This window comes from Gymnogyps californianus, chromosome 8 (assembly GCF_018139145.2).
Source record: "Gymnogyps californianus isolate 813 chromosome 8, ASM1813914v2, whole genome shotgun sequence".
In the NCBI taxonomy this organism is placed as follows: Eukaryota; Metazoa; Chordata; class Aves; order Accipitriformes; family Cathartidae; genus Gymnogyps; species Gymnogyps californianus.
Window position 1 is genome coordinate 28,225,331 of NC_059478.1, and position 16,057 is coordinate 28,241,387.

At 37.3% G+C, this 16,057-nt stretch overlaps 1 protein-coding gene across 1 annotated transcript in view; it reads right to left on the reverse strand.

Annotated features, from left to right (window-relative positions):
* AGBL4 (AGBL carboxypeptidase 4) overlaps nucleotides 1-16,057 on the reverse strand; it is a 946,609-nt gene that overhangs the window by 557,756 nt on the left and 372,796 nt on the right. The window contains exon 5 of the mRNA XM_050901055.1: nucleotides 12,549-12,765. Within this exon, the coding sequence (XP_050757012.1) occupies nucleotides 12,549-12,765 (217 nt within the window). The remainder of the gene's footprint in view (nucleotides 1-12,548; nucleotides 12,766-16,057) is intronic.

The window sequence follows — 16,057 nt, forward strand, 5'->3', positions numbered from 1 at the left end:
TAAGTTAAGTGTGGTCAGGGAGATCTGGTGATGTGTCATCAGTTCCAGAGGTTTACTATCATAATACATTACTTTTATGCAGTAGACTGTGATCATTGCCTTATAATCATTGTGGAGTATTTTTGAATCAAAGAAAGAAAATGTTCAAAGTCCAAACACCTTTGTTATTTCTAGTAAATTTCTGTGTAATAGCAATTCTCAGAAAAGCCCAATGTTCTGAATTGTCTGTGTACACGGGCTCCCTATTCTGTTGCAGACACATCTCTCACTGATGTTTTCCAATAGCTTACATAGTGTGTGCTGCTGTCAGAGTACAGGCTATCCTACATCCTAACACATGGAGCAGATTTCAAATTACATTCAGCAACTTCTGAAACTAATCAAAGAAGGTATCTTTTGTGAGCTAGTAGTTTATGGATGTTAATCACCACCAGTCCATTACCTTTGTAAACCCCTTGTTGTGATTCAGCATTATGGCAGGCAAAGTTAATAATTTGTGACAGTATGAAAGAAAAGAGAGCTTATCTGCATTTTTTAAAAATATATAGACTTAAAAAATGGTCGCTTCTCTAGGTTATTTAGGAAAAGGGATTATGGAGCAACTACTCTGTGGTCACCAGTTGCAGGAGAGAACTTCCTTCCTTTCAGAGTAAGTTTTCAGATGGAGCACGTCACGAAATTTGCGCCATTATTTGGAAATACATGAAACTAGGGTGGAAATAATTTCGAGAATCCAATTTGTTCCCCAGATGTTAAAAAATGAACACAGGTGCACTTCTTGTTAGGTAAGAAAAGATACATGAGATCAGGAAAGGATTTTGACATGCAGTCCTCATTCGCTTCTACCAAAAGTGTGCTTGGCTGATACTGGAGATTTTGGAGATGGTTGGTAGGTATACAGGAACCATCAGTGTACTTTCTTGGTACTCACCTGGTGGTTCATCCCCTGTAGATAACAGGGGAGCTGATTGTTGTCCAGGAGCTTTGCAATCCATTTATTTTCCTTTTTTCTGATTTAACTTTCTAATGAGCAGAGTGGCTTACTTATTTCGTAACATACATATATAAATTCATTGTAGTTCTGAAGGAAGTCCAGCTCTCTAAAAGAAGAGTTTGTATTTACCTATATTGCTCTGGGAAGATGAAAAATCTGAGATTTCATAGACCACAGCTATTCTGCTTCATTATTGTCATAGCAACAAATGATCTTGAAGCACTGTATGCAACTTCTATAGCCATTTATAGTATAGCTCTAGCTACTAACTTGTTTTCGTTAATGGCCAGCGTAAACTAGTCTCTGTACTCTTTGCAATTTAATTGATGAACTGCAAACAAATGGTTATAGTTAATAACACTATATTTTGCCATCTGTGTCCAGTAATGAGAAAATCTGAATTACAGGAATGAAAAAGAATGAAGTTTTCTGCCAAACAGATCAATGCATCCCACCTCTTTGTCAGCATTAAAATAGACGTTATCTGTTGCTGTATTTCTCTCATTGGTGGCCATGACTAATGGGAATTTCAGCCAAGATGGACATATAGGAATTCTGTTTGACCATGAGGAATATAATGTCTTTTTCTTTGCCTTTCTATGAGTCTGTGTAGTATGAGTCTACAATGTTATTTGGTCTGAGTGCATCCAAGTCTCATTTATGGGAGGACAATTCTGTTCAGCTCTGCAGTGTTATTTGCTGTTACAAAATCTTACCTTTTTCTATAAATGAAATCTAGAGGATATGTGCAGTTTTACTTCTAAAGCTCTGAAGGATTTCAAAATCAGCTGGAGCTGAAGGCAAATCGGGCGCTGCCACAGTATCTTGTAGGGATGATTACAACAGCAGCAAAGTACACCTTTGAAACACACATTCTTTTTTCCTGACTTCACATTCTGAGCAGCTTGTTCTCTTGAGAGTGAGGATATATACTGTCTGGATTCTTCATAAAGAGGCCATCACAATTAAAAAAAACCAACCAAAAACTTTTATAAGTTCTCTGGGACCCTACAATATTATTAATTCCTATAAGAAGAGATGGTCCTCACGCAGAAGATACCAAAGTACTTTATGTTGATAACTTGATTGCCTAGAGCATGCTAAGGATCTAGACCATTTCCTTAAGCTTTAGAGAGGAAGACAGACTACAGGCAATATGGTGATTATGCATTTCCAGTCACTGTAGACAAAGAAGATGCAATGCTTTTGAGCAACCTGTTGGGAGTAGTAACACTATTCTTGTTCTACCCATTACCTTTCAGATTTTGAAATATTCATTGTTTGGATTAAAATCTATGTCCAGGTGTAAGACAAATCTTGACAGGCCTCGCTGTATTGCCAAAATATCTCCTATTTTTCCAACACAGAACCATCAACCTCTGTTTTAGTCTTCATCTGTTAATCTATGAAGTGCCCTTAATCAGTCATCTCTGACATTCCTATAAATTTTCCACCAGACATAACACCTTACTGGCCATTTTTCATTCTCAGGAGGCAAATAAGAAAAACAGACTTGAGGTCTTGAATCACATCAACTGTGCAAAATAGCAGACTCCATTTCTACTTATTTTCTTGAACACCGCGGACCATACTTTGAAGAGCTCAGCACTCGCAAATAGGGCCTGGTTTCCAAAACATTAAACTTCTTTTTGGTGTGTAACTATTAAAAGTTGGGCTTCAGGTTTGTGCATCAGGACTTCTGAAAGACGAAGTTTCTCTTTTCAGCTTATTAAAACCGCCTGTGAAAATGGTGTGCGAGTGCCGCGAACAGCCAGAGCGCATGCGCTGTCCAGGGTCCTGACAGCGGCTTGGCGCCTCGATTCTGACGTGGCGCTCGGTCCAAGCTAGCTCTGTCCGGTATGGCTGACCTCAGAACATGAATACCGAAGTCTTTACCACAGACTGCTTCTAAATGATCCAGGTCTCTGCAATAGCCTCCTTCCCTATAAAATGACACACGGTCAGCAGAATGTTATGAACCTTAACTCAGTGACATTTATGCAATATTTTGGAGGCTGTCAGAGCAAGAGTGCTAAAAAAACCTGGGTTTTCTTTAATGATAAGGCATAAGACTTTCCCTCATTCCATGCTGCAGGACAGTGCAGCATTCATAAATATGGAGAAGACTAGTTAATATTTTAATTCTAAGCAACTTAGATTTAAAAAAAAAAACCCAAACCTTTAACAATGTGCAGCTGTTACTAATGAACTAAGAAGCTGATTAAAAATATCATGATGGATATTAATGTATTATTATAATCCACCTTAATGCAGAAAATCTAAATGGAAAAGAAATATATGTATTATAAAATCCTGAAGTCTTTAGATTTTGAGAGAGTAACAGTCCTCTTAAAATTTAACTAATTAAGACTAAGTGCAAAATTGGATGCAATTAATGGGAAATTCAAAATAAATGGGAGAAAACTGATTTCTGAAACTGTTTTTTCTTTTGTGCATGCTTATGAAAATTCCTGAAATGGATGGTATCTCTCCTTTGTCTTCCTCCATGTTACACATTTATTAGAACATCAGATAAGGTATTTCAGAAAAACACACTTTCTGTAGAAAGGTATGTCCACAATTCTAGGGAATTCTGAGTGAAAACTTTTGACTGTGGGCCTAGGGCTGACTCTTTTTTCATTGAAAATGTCATGTAACTGAGACCTTTTCGGTCTGTGTTCATTTTCTCAGATTGTTCTCTGCTGCCACAGTATGGTGCTCAGCTGCTGTTTGAAAACATGAAAAAGAGGATCTTTATCAGAGAATGCAGTTCTTCTCATGTACCAATTTGATTGGTTGCCATGTAAGATCTCTTTTAAAGAGTATTAAAGAGTATTTAAAGAGAATTAAGATGTATCTTATATTCCCTAAGAAGTGAAAAAACAGTTTTCAAATAAGTACCTACTGCTTTACATTAAAAAGCTCCTGTCTCCTCATGTTATTTGTAAGTTATTTTGTCTTCAAAACAAAGGTAAATATTGCTTTCAGTATTTGTGGATAATAGCAGCACTTCAACAGGAGCTAGCATTTTCTAGAAATACATTCTTTTTTTTGGTACTATTATGATCTTCTAAAATAAAACATGTTTGAATGTAACATGGTGTCTTAAAATAAGGATGGCACTAGCCTCCCTTACATGTAAGTTTGATGTCCTTCTTCATCACACTATTCTTTGATTCAAAAATACTTTCCTAACAGTGCAGAAAAGTAAGGGCCATTAAAACTACACTGCAATCAAGAATGGATCACAGGCTACATACAATATCTGCCAGCTATGCTTTCTATAAATCTAATATGTTGTCATGAGCCTTAGTTCTTCTCTTCAAGTACATATGTTCAAATACTTGGGGTCAACAGTAAGGATGTAGGCCACTACACTTCCTTGGACTACATTATCTTATGATCTGCATCAAAATCTTTTCTTATTTCTTTATTTTCTCATTCCTACGTGATATAAAGATATATCCCAGATTCCCTTCAGACATACAAGCTGAAGTCTTTTTTGAGCCAGCTTTCAGCTTTCAAGGCTTAAGGACAACAGAGATAAAGTCTTACTGAACATGTGCATGGCAAGGACAAAGAACTCCAGGATTAGCATGGATCTTTTATGCAGAAGGCCTCAAGTGCACACCTCACTCATACACTACAAAAAGGACTGCTGAGTAATGGTGGGATTCACTTTACACACAGACATTCAGCATATTTATAGAGAACTGCAAAAAGGGTTGCAGAATACATTACCTGAACCAGCTTCTCCAACTAGATGTGGACAACTGATGAAATATTCAAAAATGAGGTGACAGACAAATAATGCTTCCTTAAATCAAATTTGAGACTTCTTTTCATTTGTTGAGTTATTTCGGTATTACCTATTAGGTATATACCATTACAAGAGGGAAGACGAATCTGAAGGGAGGGTGGAGGAAGGTATGTAGAAACCTCAAACCTTGACTGAATGTGACAAAAATTTTTGTTTGTTTATTTTTGAATGTTTTATTTGCTAAATGATGTTTAAAGTGGGAGTAAATGGCTTGCAGTCTTACACACAAGTCTTAAAAATCTTGTCCAGTGGGAATTTTGTAATACTGGAAAGTAATTTGAAACCACATCAACCTCATTATGAATTTGTTTTATTCTTACACTACAAGGAGTGAATGAAGTCACTGGCCAAATCCATTTGCTACCAATGACTGGCAAGTAAATTCTTTCCATATCCTACAACCAGATCTCTAATTTAGCTCTCAGCTTCAGTGGTGTCAGTGTACTGCAGGTGAAGGTGAAATGTTAGACAAGCAAGCCCCTGGGAGCTTATTAAAACAAACATTTAAAAAGAATTGAAATATAAGTCAACCAATAGACAGATCCATTTACATTCATATAAGACTGAAAACATCATTACTCCTTCATTACTCCTCTTTACTTTGTAAGTAGGTTTGGCTGGAAACACTGAGAGTCTGGGCCTAAAGTCTAGGATTTTTTTTTTTTCCCTGTAGTCATGTTGTTATAGTGGTAGTGCAAGATAATGGCAAAACGTTAGGGCACCAGGCCTTGATCTTGCAAAACGTTGATTGTTCTAACCTTGGAGCTTAGAAGCATTTTTACACACATTTAACTTGATGCCATGAACTGTGCCAGTGACTTCAACAGGACTATTTAACATGCTTAAGTTTAAATCTATGCTTAAGTGTTTTGCTGGATCAGAGCCACAATACTCGGTTTACACAAATTATGTGAACAAGATTTTTGCCTAAGGTATTTAGAGATTTTAATACATTATATTTACATTATATAGATAGTATAAAGCTAAATCAATAAATAGTTCTTTCTTTGGTTAAATTAAAAGGCATAAATCCAAATCCTTTGGACTGAGCAGACTTTGAAATTGTTAGATAAGCCTTCAATCCCAAGGTCTCAGCCCTACAGGTAATGTGGCCAGGCTAACCATCTTCTGGGTCTACAATCAAAGAATACAGATTAAAATACAACTCCAGCCCCACAGATGCATTACACAGTCACCACTCAGGAGATCTAAATAGAAACCAACTCAAACATAGTCAAAATCCCAGCAGAGTCAATGCAGTAAAGTGCTACAGGGCAAATGTAGCTAATAGCTCCACATAGCACTATTTCCCCTACATGCAAGTACATTCAGCATCACTATCAACATGGTAATTATTGCTTAATGCTGTGCTACAAAAGAGGGAAAACAAATTTCTGTAAATGGAAGTGAAAGAAGAATGAATGTATTCTACGGTTTTCACAGGTTTCTAAGGGCCATACACACCTTCAAAATAGCTGCACGTCCTTCAGGGCAACTAGGTAAATTTTAAAACCATAAAAAGCTTTACATTGGTGTATATACAGGACCTCAGACTTGCTTTTTTGATGGAATGATATTAAATGGTTGTACTATCTTATTTCCCAAGCACCAACCAAAAAAAGGAGTTCTAGTGAGCAAGGCACCAAACACAGAGAGTAAAATAGGTGCTCCCTTGTCCGCAAAAGCTTAGGGTGCAGTAACTAAAGGCAGCTGCCCAGATCTGGGGGTTGAACTGACTGTGTGGACAAAATCAGTTTGTTTCCTATTGAGATTACAGCTATCACACCGAGCTGTGTGGCACCCAGCCAAGCAGTGGGAAGTGCCAAGGACAGCAATGAGTAAAATCTGCCTCTTACCTGAAATTTTCCATTGCCATGAAACAAGGATTCAGACCCTGAAATGGCTTCCTGCACTTAGGTGTTAGTTCAGGTATGTCAGGACAACTGACTAGATCATTAATGTTTCCTCTCCAGGCTGAAGCCTGGACAAACCACATATTATGCCACCTTCTCTGGAAATGCAGGTGTACATATTAGGGGATGGAGCAAATAGGGAGCACAAATTACATAAGGACGGGGAAAAGAGGTCGTAGACCAGGGTATGAAGTTACACGAAATGGTACTGAGATGGAGATATTGAGTGCACAGAAGAGAACATGACTACGTTGTGCAGTCCTGGTATTTAAAAGACCTAACAGCTATTTTGGATTTTCCCTTCAGAACTCAAAGAGATAAGGGGAATGAAAGGGAAAGAACAAAGCAGAATAAGTAACATAAGAGCAGCAAACAAATGCCACAACTTCTTTCTTGTAGTTAACTTAGGAAAGTATAAACTAAATGGAAAGAAAAGAGAAGGTTAGATTTGAGGCAAAGAAAGGGCAAGCCAGATGAAGGACAAGTGTGGAGTACAGGTGAGATAAAGAGCCTGACATGGAAATGGGAAGAGCCATGAAGCAAAAGGCCAACCTGCACAGCTACAGAAAGTCCCGTGAAAACTTCAGAAAGGTCACTGACTTTCCAAAGGTTTCCCCATGTGGCTATAGGATGAAAGGGTGCAACTTGGGACCTATGCATGAAAACAGTTTCTATAGACTAACACCACCACATATAATTCATTTACTGTCATTCCTTTCAGGAGGTTTTCTTCTTATAAAGTGGATCATAACATTTTTTCTGCAGGTGATTTCTTAACTCAATGGATTCTTTATGCTCAAAGCTTCTTTTTGTGAAGTTCCAAGCATTTTTTTTCCTAAGAGTTTTTAAATGGACAAGGGTAGTTGTAAAATGTGAGCTGCAAAATTGACTTAAGACTTGAACCCTTCTTCCCAATTTAAGATTTTTTACTCATAGTTAGATGAACAACAATTTATGCAAATCCTTCTAGAAATAATTTTACTATATGAAACAGTGCTCTTTCTGGAACTTAAGAAATAACCAGCTTATAAATTTAGTAACCTTGCACAATATTAACTGCAAATGAAGGTTTTCTTGAGTTTGTTTTTTCTAAAACTATATATTGCTGCCAACTTAAACCAAAGTATTTCTTGTTTTTACCATGAACAGTTGTATATATCCTACAGACAGATGGCAACTTTCAACAGTAACATAGTTTCGCCTATCTTTCCTTGTCTATGATTCCCACAAGCCAGTTTATCTCCCAGAACTTCCTTTAAATTCTAACAAAGAAATTTTCCTTAAAACTGATGGTATAGAATAGTTCCCTGTTATTTTTCATGTTATTTATATAATTCCCCTGGTAGCACACTGTGCTATTATATACTATAAATCATATTTTATTTCAGAAAGAACTGTTGGTGGTGTTATTTTTAGGTCCAACTCTACTTCTGCTGATATCCAACCCAGCTACGAAAATAGCTGTAGGAACATTTAAAATCTCACATACAGTTTTGGGATAACATCCATATTATGAATGTTATGGGAACAGCAGTACTATATAAGTAAATAGATACACCACTGAATAAAGAGAATGTGCCCTGAACATATATGTAGGTGCACTTTTACATTCTAGAGAAATGAGAAGTTGGGTTTACTTTTTTTAAGCATTATTTCTGTGGCCTTTTTCAGACCAAGTAAATTGCCACAAATTGCATTTAGATGACATTTCAACCTAGTTGCAGTCAGATCCATTGGAAAGTACAGTATCTGATACCAACATGATTTCAAAGGTATGATACATCACACTGAAGCCTGTTACTTCCATTTTTTTCCGAAGTCGAAGAGTATACTTTTCTTTTACAGAACTGTTATTACATAACCTAACACTGAATGCAGAAATGGGAAATTTAACCTTAGAAAAATTGTCTATTTTCTTTGCTTCATGTTTTAAAACAGTCATAACTGAGCAGTTAAAAATGGACCAGTAGATATCAGTAGAACTGATCAACTATTTTTACTGGGGTACCCAATCATTTAGACAGTAAATAAGGGATATTTGATCAATGAACCAGCAATGTGACATCTGGTGTGCAGTTTCACCGTCTTAGGGCCTCATTGCGATCTCTCTGATACCAGCATAAATCGGGAGTAACTTACGTAAATTAAAAGCACACACCAAAGTAGTGTGGAGTCAGAATGAAGCACCTTGTGTTCCAATCTGTTTTGCTCAGTATCCCATGTCTGACTTAAGAGATTGGCTCACTTACAGAGCTCTACATTAGACATATTGCCTTCTTGTTTTAAAATATGTATGTTTAATATTTAATTTAACAGAATTCCATATTCCAGTATCTGCGTACTGTGGAAGGCTCCCTTTGAGGCTTGTGGTTTGTACGTGCAGTTGCAATTCTCCTCAAGTGTAATTTGGGAGCACCGTTGCCTAATGGGGTGAAAGGAAGTATCTGTCTCCAATTAATCTTGGTTCTCTTTTGAGCGAGTAATGAAAATATTACCAAGGCAGTGGTGATTTGTAAAGTGGGCTGTAGGAGTTGAGCCAGGCTTACCAAAACTCGTTTAATTTATTATGTGTGATAGTGGAATACTAGTAGAGGTACAGGTCTCATCAATTGTCCACACACTTCAAGTATGCATAGCTAATTTAGACTACCACCTTCAAATGACAACATACTCAAAAATTTTGCCAACTCTGAAATATTGGTTATAATGCTACACACAAGTGTTACTGCACGAGACCGTATAAGCATCATAAAATAGGTACTGTAAATGTAAATTGAGCCTGTGCTTATATTTTCACAGAAATATAAAAAATTTTTCATTATATTATGCTGTACAATATTGTATAATATATGCGGAGACAACAGACACATCAATAATATGCAAAAAAGTAATTGCACAATTTAAAAAAATGCTCACAGATTTTGAACTTACGATCTGTTGGAACAAACCATAGAAAGTCTGAAGTTACCTAAGGCCAACAATGGCAGAATGAAAACGGCAGTTTAAATGATACCTGGGTGACCATCATAGCTAGCTTGCAGGAGAGACTATTTTCAAGACCATTTGGCACATCTAAACTTTGGGATAGCTCCCTGAAGTAAAGAATATAAACATTAAAAGGTCAGAAATAGAACAGCTAAGTTCTCCATTCACACCGGCAATGGGAGTCTTTGCCATTTGGCTCTGAACCACTTTGCCATTCTGCATCCTAATGACAATTACATGTCCCATACTGATATTTCACTTTCAATTTTCATAGAATTAGTGAAAGTATTTAAGGAGTTAATGGAGGCATAGTACTTTCTTTAGAGAAAATATGAAATTAGATTAGAAATTAGATTGCCTTGCAAACATTACATGCAGCAAAATGTGCACTCAGAAAGCCTTCAGGAGTAATTATCTAAGCATGGTTTCTTGTTACTTGCCTTTTACTGTTCCACGACAAAGAAAAATAAAAAAACCCAAAGATCTGTGGCGAGATTCTGTTGTCTCTAAGAGGCACCGTTCAAAACTTCATAATCCAGGAGAACTGAAATTGTTTCAAACCATTCTCCATCCTCCCAGACACAAACTGCTGCAGGGAGCTGTAAAACTCCCCTGGAACGAACCAGAGTGTATCGGTGGCTACATGGCAGCTCAGCAGATAAGCCGCAGCCTTCCCCTAACATGCTACCCTGCTTCAGCCCTGTGCCCAGCATGAGGACTTCAGAGTTTGTCCTCAGGCGGCATCTTTAAGTTACCTTTCACCATGTGCTACCAGGGGTATCGTCCCTTCGCCAGGAATAGAGCTTTTAAGGGCCTCTTTATGCCAATCTGATTCCTCTTATCTTACATAAGAGGCCAGAGTAGGGACAGAGCTCGCTTTCTTAGCTCTAAATCTATCCTATATGGCACGCAATTCTCTAAAGTACAGCCAGCTTCTGCTTTGATGAAGCACTGTGCAGTGAAGACTGAAGGATCCTGTTTTTCACCATTTAAAGATGTATGATAGCAACAAAGCTCTATGTTAAAATATTTAACTCGCAGAGAACTTATGGAAATTGTCTATTCAAGCTCAGCAAAGACATTAAATTACCAAGCTGTTCTAGGACAGTTGTGTGTGGAGAAAAGCCAGAAATGCTCTGAGATTGTAATGTTACTTACAAAGATTACAGCATGAGCCTGATTCAGAAGCTTTTTATACAGATCAGCATGGTAAGCTGCAAAATGTTACCATATCAATTTCTGCAAAACATACTCTGTGTGTACATATAGATATAAAATCAGGACTTATACACAGCACATTTCCTGCCACGTTTTGAATGGCATCTGTTTGTTTAGTTTGCTGAAATATGAAAAATAATATTTAGCAACTACTGGTAACACAATGTTAACACGATTTAAGAGTATAGCTCTGTCTGTCAAAATGCAGATAAAAGACAAATCCTTCTATCTCAGTGTTTTAATCAGTCAGATCAGGGTTTTGATGAATATGCAAATGTGACTGTTTATACACTATTTTCAGAGTGAAAGGAAACAAATTCAGTTTCATTATAGAATTAATGACAGCTCTGTCCTCTAAGATTAATAATTAAAACTCTACACACATTAAGATGATAGTGCTCTTTCCTCCCACCCTCTGAAGATTTTGCTTTTCTATTTTTTTTAATACCCCTTTCCCTTATAATTGTTTGTCCCCCTAATTGGAATGATTAATAATTAATGCCAGTTCAGGGATATGTAATAGTCATCTTTAGAACAAGAACTGTACTTAACTGACAAAAGGGTTAAAAACCACTTTCTTTTGTTAATTCTGTTTTCACTCTTCTCCATAAGTTAATTTTTTCCTCCATGTTTTATGCCACTATAGGGATCTCAATGGCCTGCTCTAATGCTGGAAGTCTTTTATTTATTCTAGTGCAGCCTATACATATGATTTCATTCTGATTTTCACAATATATGTTGGGATTCTTTTTAAAGCCCCAGCTGCTGGGATCAGCAGCCTTCATAGGAATCGCAGCTTTCTTTTTCTGACATGCACACTACAAGTTTAGACCAAATCAAATCTCAGAGAAAAGATTGAGAATGTGGGACAAGTGCACTATAAAGTCTGAGAATGCAAAAGTAAAAAAAAAAAACCAAACCAACAAGATTTCAGCTATTATTTTTTAATCTGATGATTTCTGAGTTGATATGGGAGTGGCCAAGTCACGCTTTCTAAATCCTCAGGACAGGCAACATTACAGAGAAAAGTTATAGCAAAGTGAGCAGTTCAGCCTTACCATTAATGCTCCTTCCTGCACCAGAAGAACTATCACATTTCATTTTCATGTGGCTACTAGGATCTATACTGAGACCACTAGACCCCTTTTAATTTCAAATCAGCAAAGCAGGCATTTTTAAGAGTAAGTAAAATAGGTAGTTTGTGTATGTTTTGCATTATTTTACCGAGAAAAGCTATATTCTAGTTCCAAAGACGTGTATTTCCTTTTGAACAGAAAAGCTCTTCCAGAAAGACAAATGGACAGAGTACTCTAAAAATCACATTTCTTCAATAAAGCTGTTTCAGTTTCATCTTTTAATGTCTTTAGAGGTGAATTGGTCTTACATGGGAATTTAGTATTGCCTCGCATATCGCAAAGGAAATATTTTATGTGAAATTATATTAGCATTTGTCTATATTTCACCATGCAGGTACACTACCTCGTGTGTCATTGATAGCAGTAAAACAAATATGTGCATGTGTGTACTTTAGCAGGGATGATGAATTATACTCTATAAGCATTTAAGGGTAGACATTCATAATGAAGCCTGCTAGTTGGCAAGCATGCCTATTACTTACCACACTGAGTCCTAGCAATTCTCTGCAAAAGTAGTCCATGTTCCTCCTTTGTAGGTTGTCAAGATAGTGCTGAAGGCGAGTATAGGTGTAGGGGTAGCAGTAAGCAAATTGGTAAGTGTCATCCTCTCGGTCAAAGCAAAAAGCAAATGACATGACATAGTTCTTCCTGTGGTCTGGGCAGCGATAGTAATACACATTTTTAGAGGGTATTCTTTGCCTAAAAAACAAAAACAACATATATATACATTGACATATATATACATTGACATAAGAAATCTGGACAAAAAGGCTATGTGAGATTCAAATTTCCTCTAGAGCAAATGAGGTGTAACAGCTTGAGCAGCTCAGGAGCTGGGGAGCAGATCCTGGAGCCTGCGTTTCAAAGCACGCATGCAGACAACCTCCATGCCAGGGGCCCATGCACGGCACAGGCGCTGTGCTGGTGCGCCAGTCGCCACAGGGACTGCAGCTCTCTGCAGGTGCCCAAGCTGCCAGAGTCACCGTAGCAGGGGAGAGCATCACACAACTGGAGAAACCCACTCCCATGAAGTGAAAAGGATGCACAGGCAGTTAAGCTATCCTCTACTTCGCTGTCAAGTTGGTGCAGTCTCATACCACTGCACAGGCTTCAGCCAAACCTCTGGCTGGAGTGTGGCTACATCCTTTGATACAGGTCTAATTGACCAGCACAGAGATGAGGCGTAATTAATGAAGGAATATCAGTACAAGGCAACATTGACAGAACTGTTAATGAAATTTAGGACATCTTTATATTTTTATTATCCTTAATAGTCAGGGGATATATCAACACCTGGCCGATGAATGGAGGAAAAGATAAATTCTTGAGTTGAAAAAAAAAAAAAAAACCAAAACCCAAACAAAAAACTTCAGGTATGGAAAATAACTTGGTCCTAAATTAGAAAGCAAAGGAGAAAAGGGTATTTGGTCCTGTTCCAAATTGGATTGCTGCCCTCTTCGAGAGTTCTGGCTTATCTGACAAGATAAAAATGAATATACATGATGGTAAATAATTATAATAGAGACATTTATGTCAATGTTATCAAGCTGGTAGCTGTTTAAGAAGTAACAAATGTCTGCCTGCCATCTTTTACCCAACTTCAATTATTCTGTCATCTCTCAACAGAACTGAGTAATATTTCAAAGGTGGGTCAAAAACTTGTTCTATGGCCTAGAGATGTTCAATATTTCTGTTTGTACCCTTTCTTCATTTCATAGATGGATTTTCTAGCTTTTTTTAGACAGGAGATTCTCTAGTCATGCCATGCACTTGTAATTTGATGTAACTAACTTACCAGTCATGTTTGGCAACAAAACACTATGGTCCTGCAGACTCTAACTGATTCAATTACAAAACATTATAAACAGGTCTCATCTAATGATTAGAGCAGATCTCAGCTAAACTAGGATCATGGTGAGGGAAAACATAATAAGATTTACAGACATAGCAGTAGTAATGTGCCTCTTTGTAATAGTTCCGAGAAGCTGGTCTACTGCAGAGCATCAGTTTTGGCCTTTCGTTGCTAATATGAAATAGAGGACAAAACCCTCTCATTATGCAGAAGTACGTGTTTGCCAATTAGCAGCAGTTAAGGAGTCTGATCAGCAAGACTCAGGATCTACAAAGAGAAACAGAAAGGAATTGAGATGTTCTTGAAAAAGTACAATAAAGAGCCAGTGATGCAGTTAATTAGACTTGAAATAAGAATTTATTTGCCCCTTTTATTGCCCTGGTTCTTGAGCATTCAGGGCTTCAAGAATTTACTTCAGCATTTTTGGTTAAATAAGACACTTGCTTATCACTAAGACCTGAAAATGATTTTTAAGCCACAAATACGAAGGACAGAAAAACAATTCTTTTATTTTTTTAAAAAGTATCGGTAGGGGAAAAATGCCACCAGCCGTCTGCATGCAGTACTCTAACCTAATAGGTTTCTCCAGTATCTTAACATATTTCTATCATTCGCCCTTACTCTGGAGTGCTGTAGGACATCCCTCATTTGATCTCAAATCAAGCAGATGATATGGCAGTGGGTAAATGTATTCTAGCTCCCAGTCCTCAAACCATAATGCAAGTTTAAACAGTATGTTGCTGAGTTGTTGAACTTTATTTGTTTCCAAATTATCATGGGAGAAATAATAAAGGACAAGCCTCACTTTATGCTATAAAAATTTCATGTAAAATGAGACCAATAGGAGGAAATTCAGGATTTTAGAAAGGCTAATGCTAATTGAAATTCATCTACTGATAGTTAATGTTTAAATGACACATAGTTCTCCTTGGTTCAATAACTTTCTACTTTTAAGCAAGTTGAAGACAACTTTGTTAATGTATTAAAGGCACTTTTGATATTTCATTCCCTTTCCCCTTCATTATAGAAGCTAAGCATCTGTTTTATTATCCACTTTGACACATCACTTTATGGCTGCATTTGGCTATTATGGCTAATCTTGATGTCTAGGACATCTGGTATTGACATTTCACTATCTGGTGTCTGCCACAACAGCAGAAACCATCCCCAGTTCCTAGGTTTAAATTCACCCTCTCAGGGCAGAAAGTGCCCAAACTCTTAATTCAAACCATATCTTCCAAAAATAATTATAATAGTACTCCTGTCACTGCTAATCTATTTTTATCTCTCCTAGCACTTTGTCACTGCTAATCTATTTGTGAGTCATATAGAGAAAGAGAGTTAGTGTTTAGATACCAACAACACATCTTTACACACAGGAGCCTAATCAGATTGAGATCTTATCAGGGAATTAAAGAAAAAAGGGAAAGAAAAAGAAAGAAGAGAGACACAGTGCTAGATATCACCAACTGAGTTTTTGATAACGAAAAGACATTGCTCAGTTCTTGAATTAACCTTTGTGTCCTAGACGCACTATTGTTTACTCTTTCCCTTTTTTGTTCTATGCCTTCTGGAAAAGGACACCCACACACTGTGGCAGCAGCTGCTCCTATTAATTTAAAGCTATTACAAAAATTAAAATTAAACCCAATTACTTTGGCTGGTTTATAGCCGGGGAACGGCTTAGTCTGATTGTTCCCTCTGGTTATGGACAAAAACAATATTCCTACCTACAGGCAGCTGCCAGTGGAATACTAATGCATCTAGGGCCTGGCAGGGACAGATTCAGAATGCAGAGTCTAACTGCATTTCTTACTAGAGAAAAATACCTTATCATGGATCTGCAGAAATGCGCCAACTTCTTACCCCGTAAGTCACAATGAAGCTGATTTATAGTTAAAGGTAGGAAAGCAAAATGATGGTAGAAAGCTTAATGCTCAGATTTGTCATTTTGCATTTCTGGGCAGCTCACACTAAGAAATGCACCCTGCTAATTGATACACAACTGCCTGGATTTCGGCGCTTCTGAATGGTTATTTAAAGGAGAACCACCCCAATTCTAAGTACAGCCACAGAGAATAACATGCAAGCAACTGATTTCCAGCCTGGTTTTAGAAATATATTTACAGAAATGAAGCT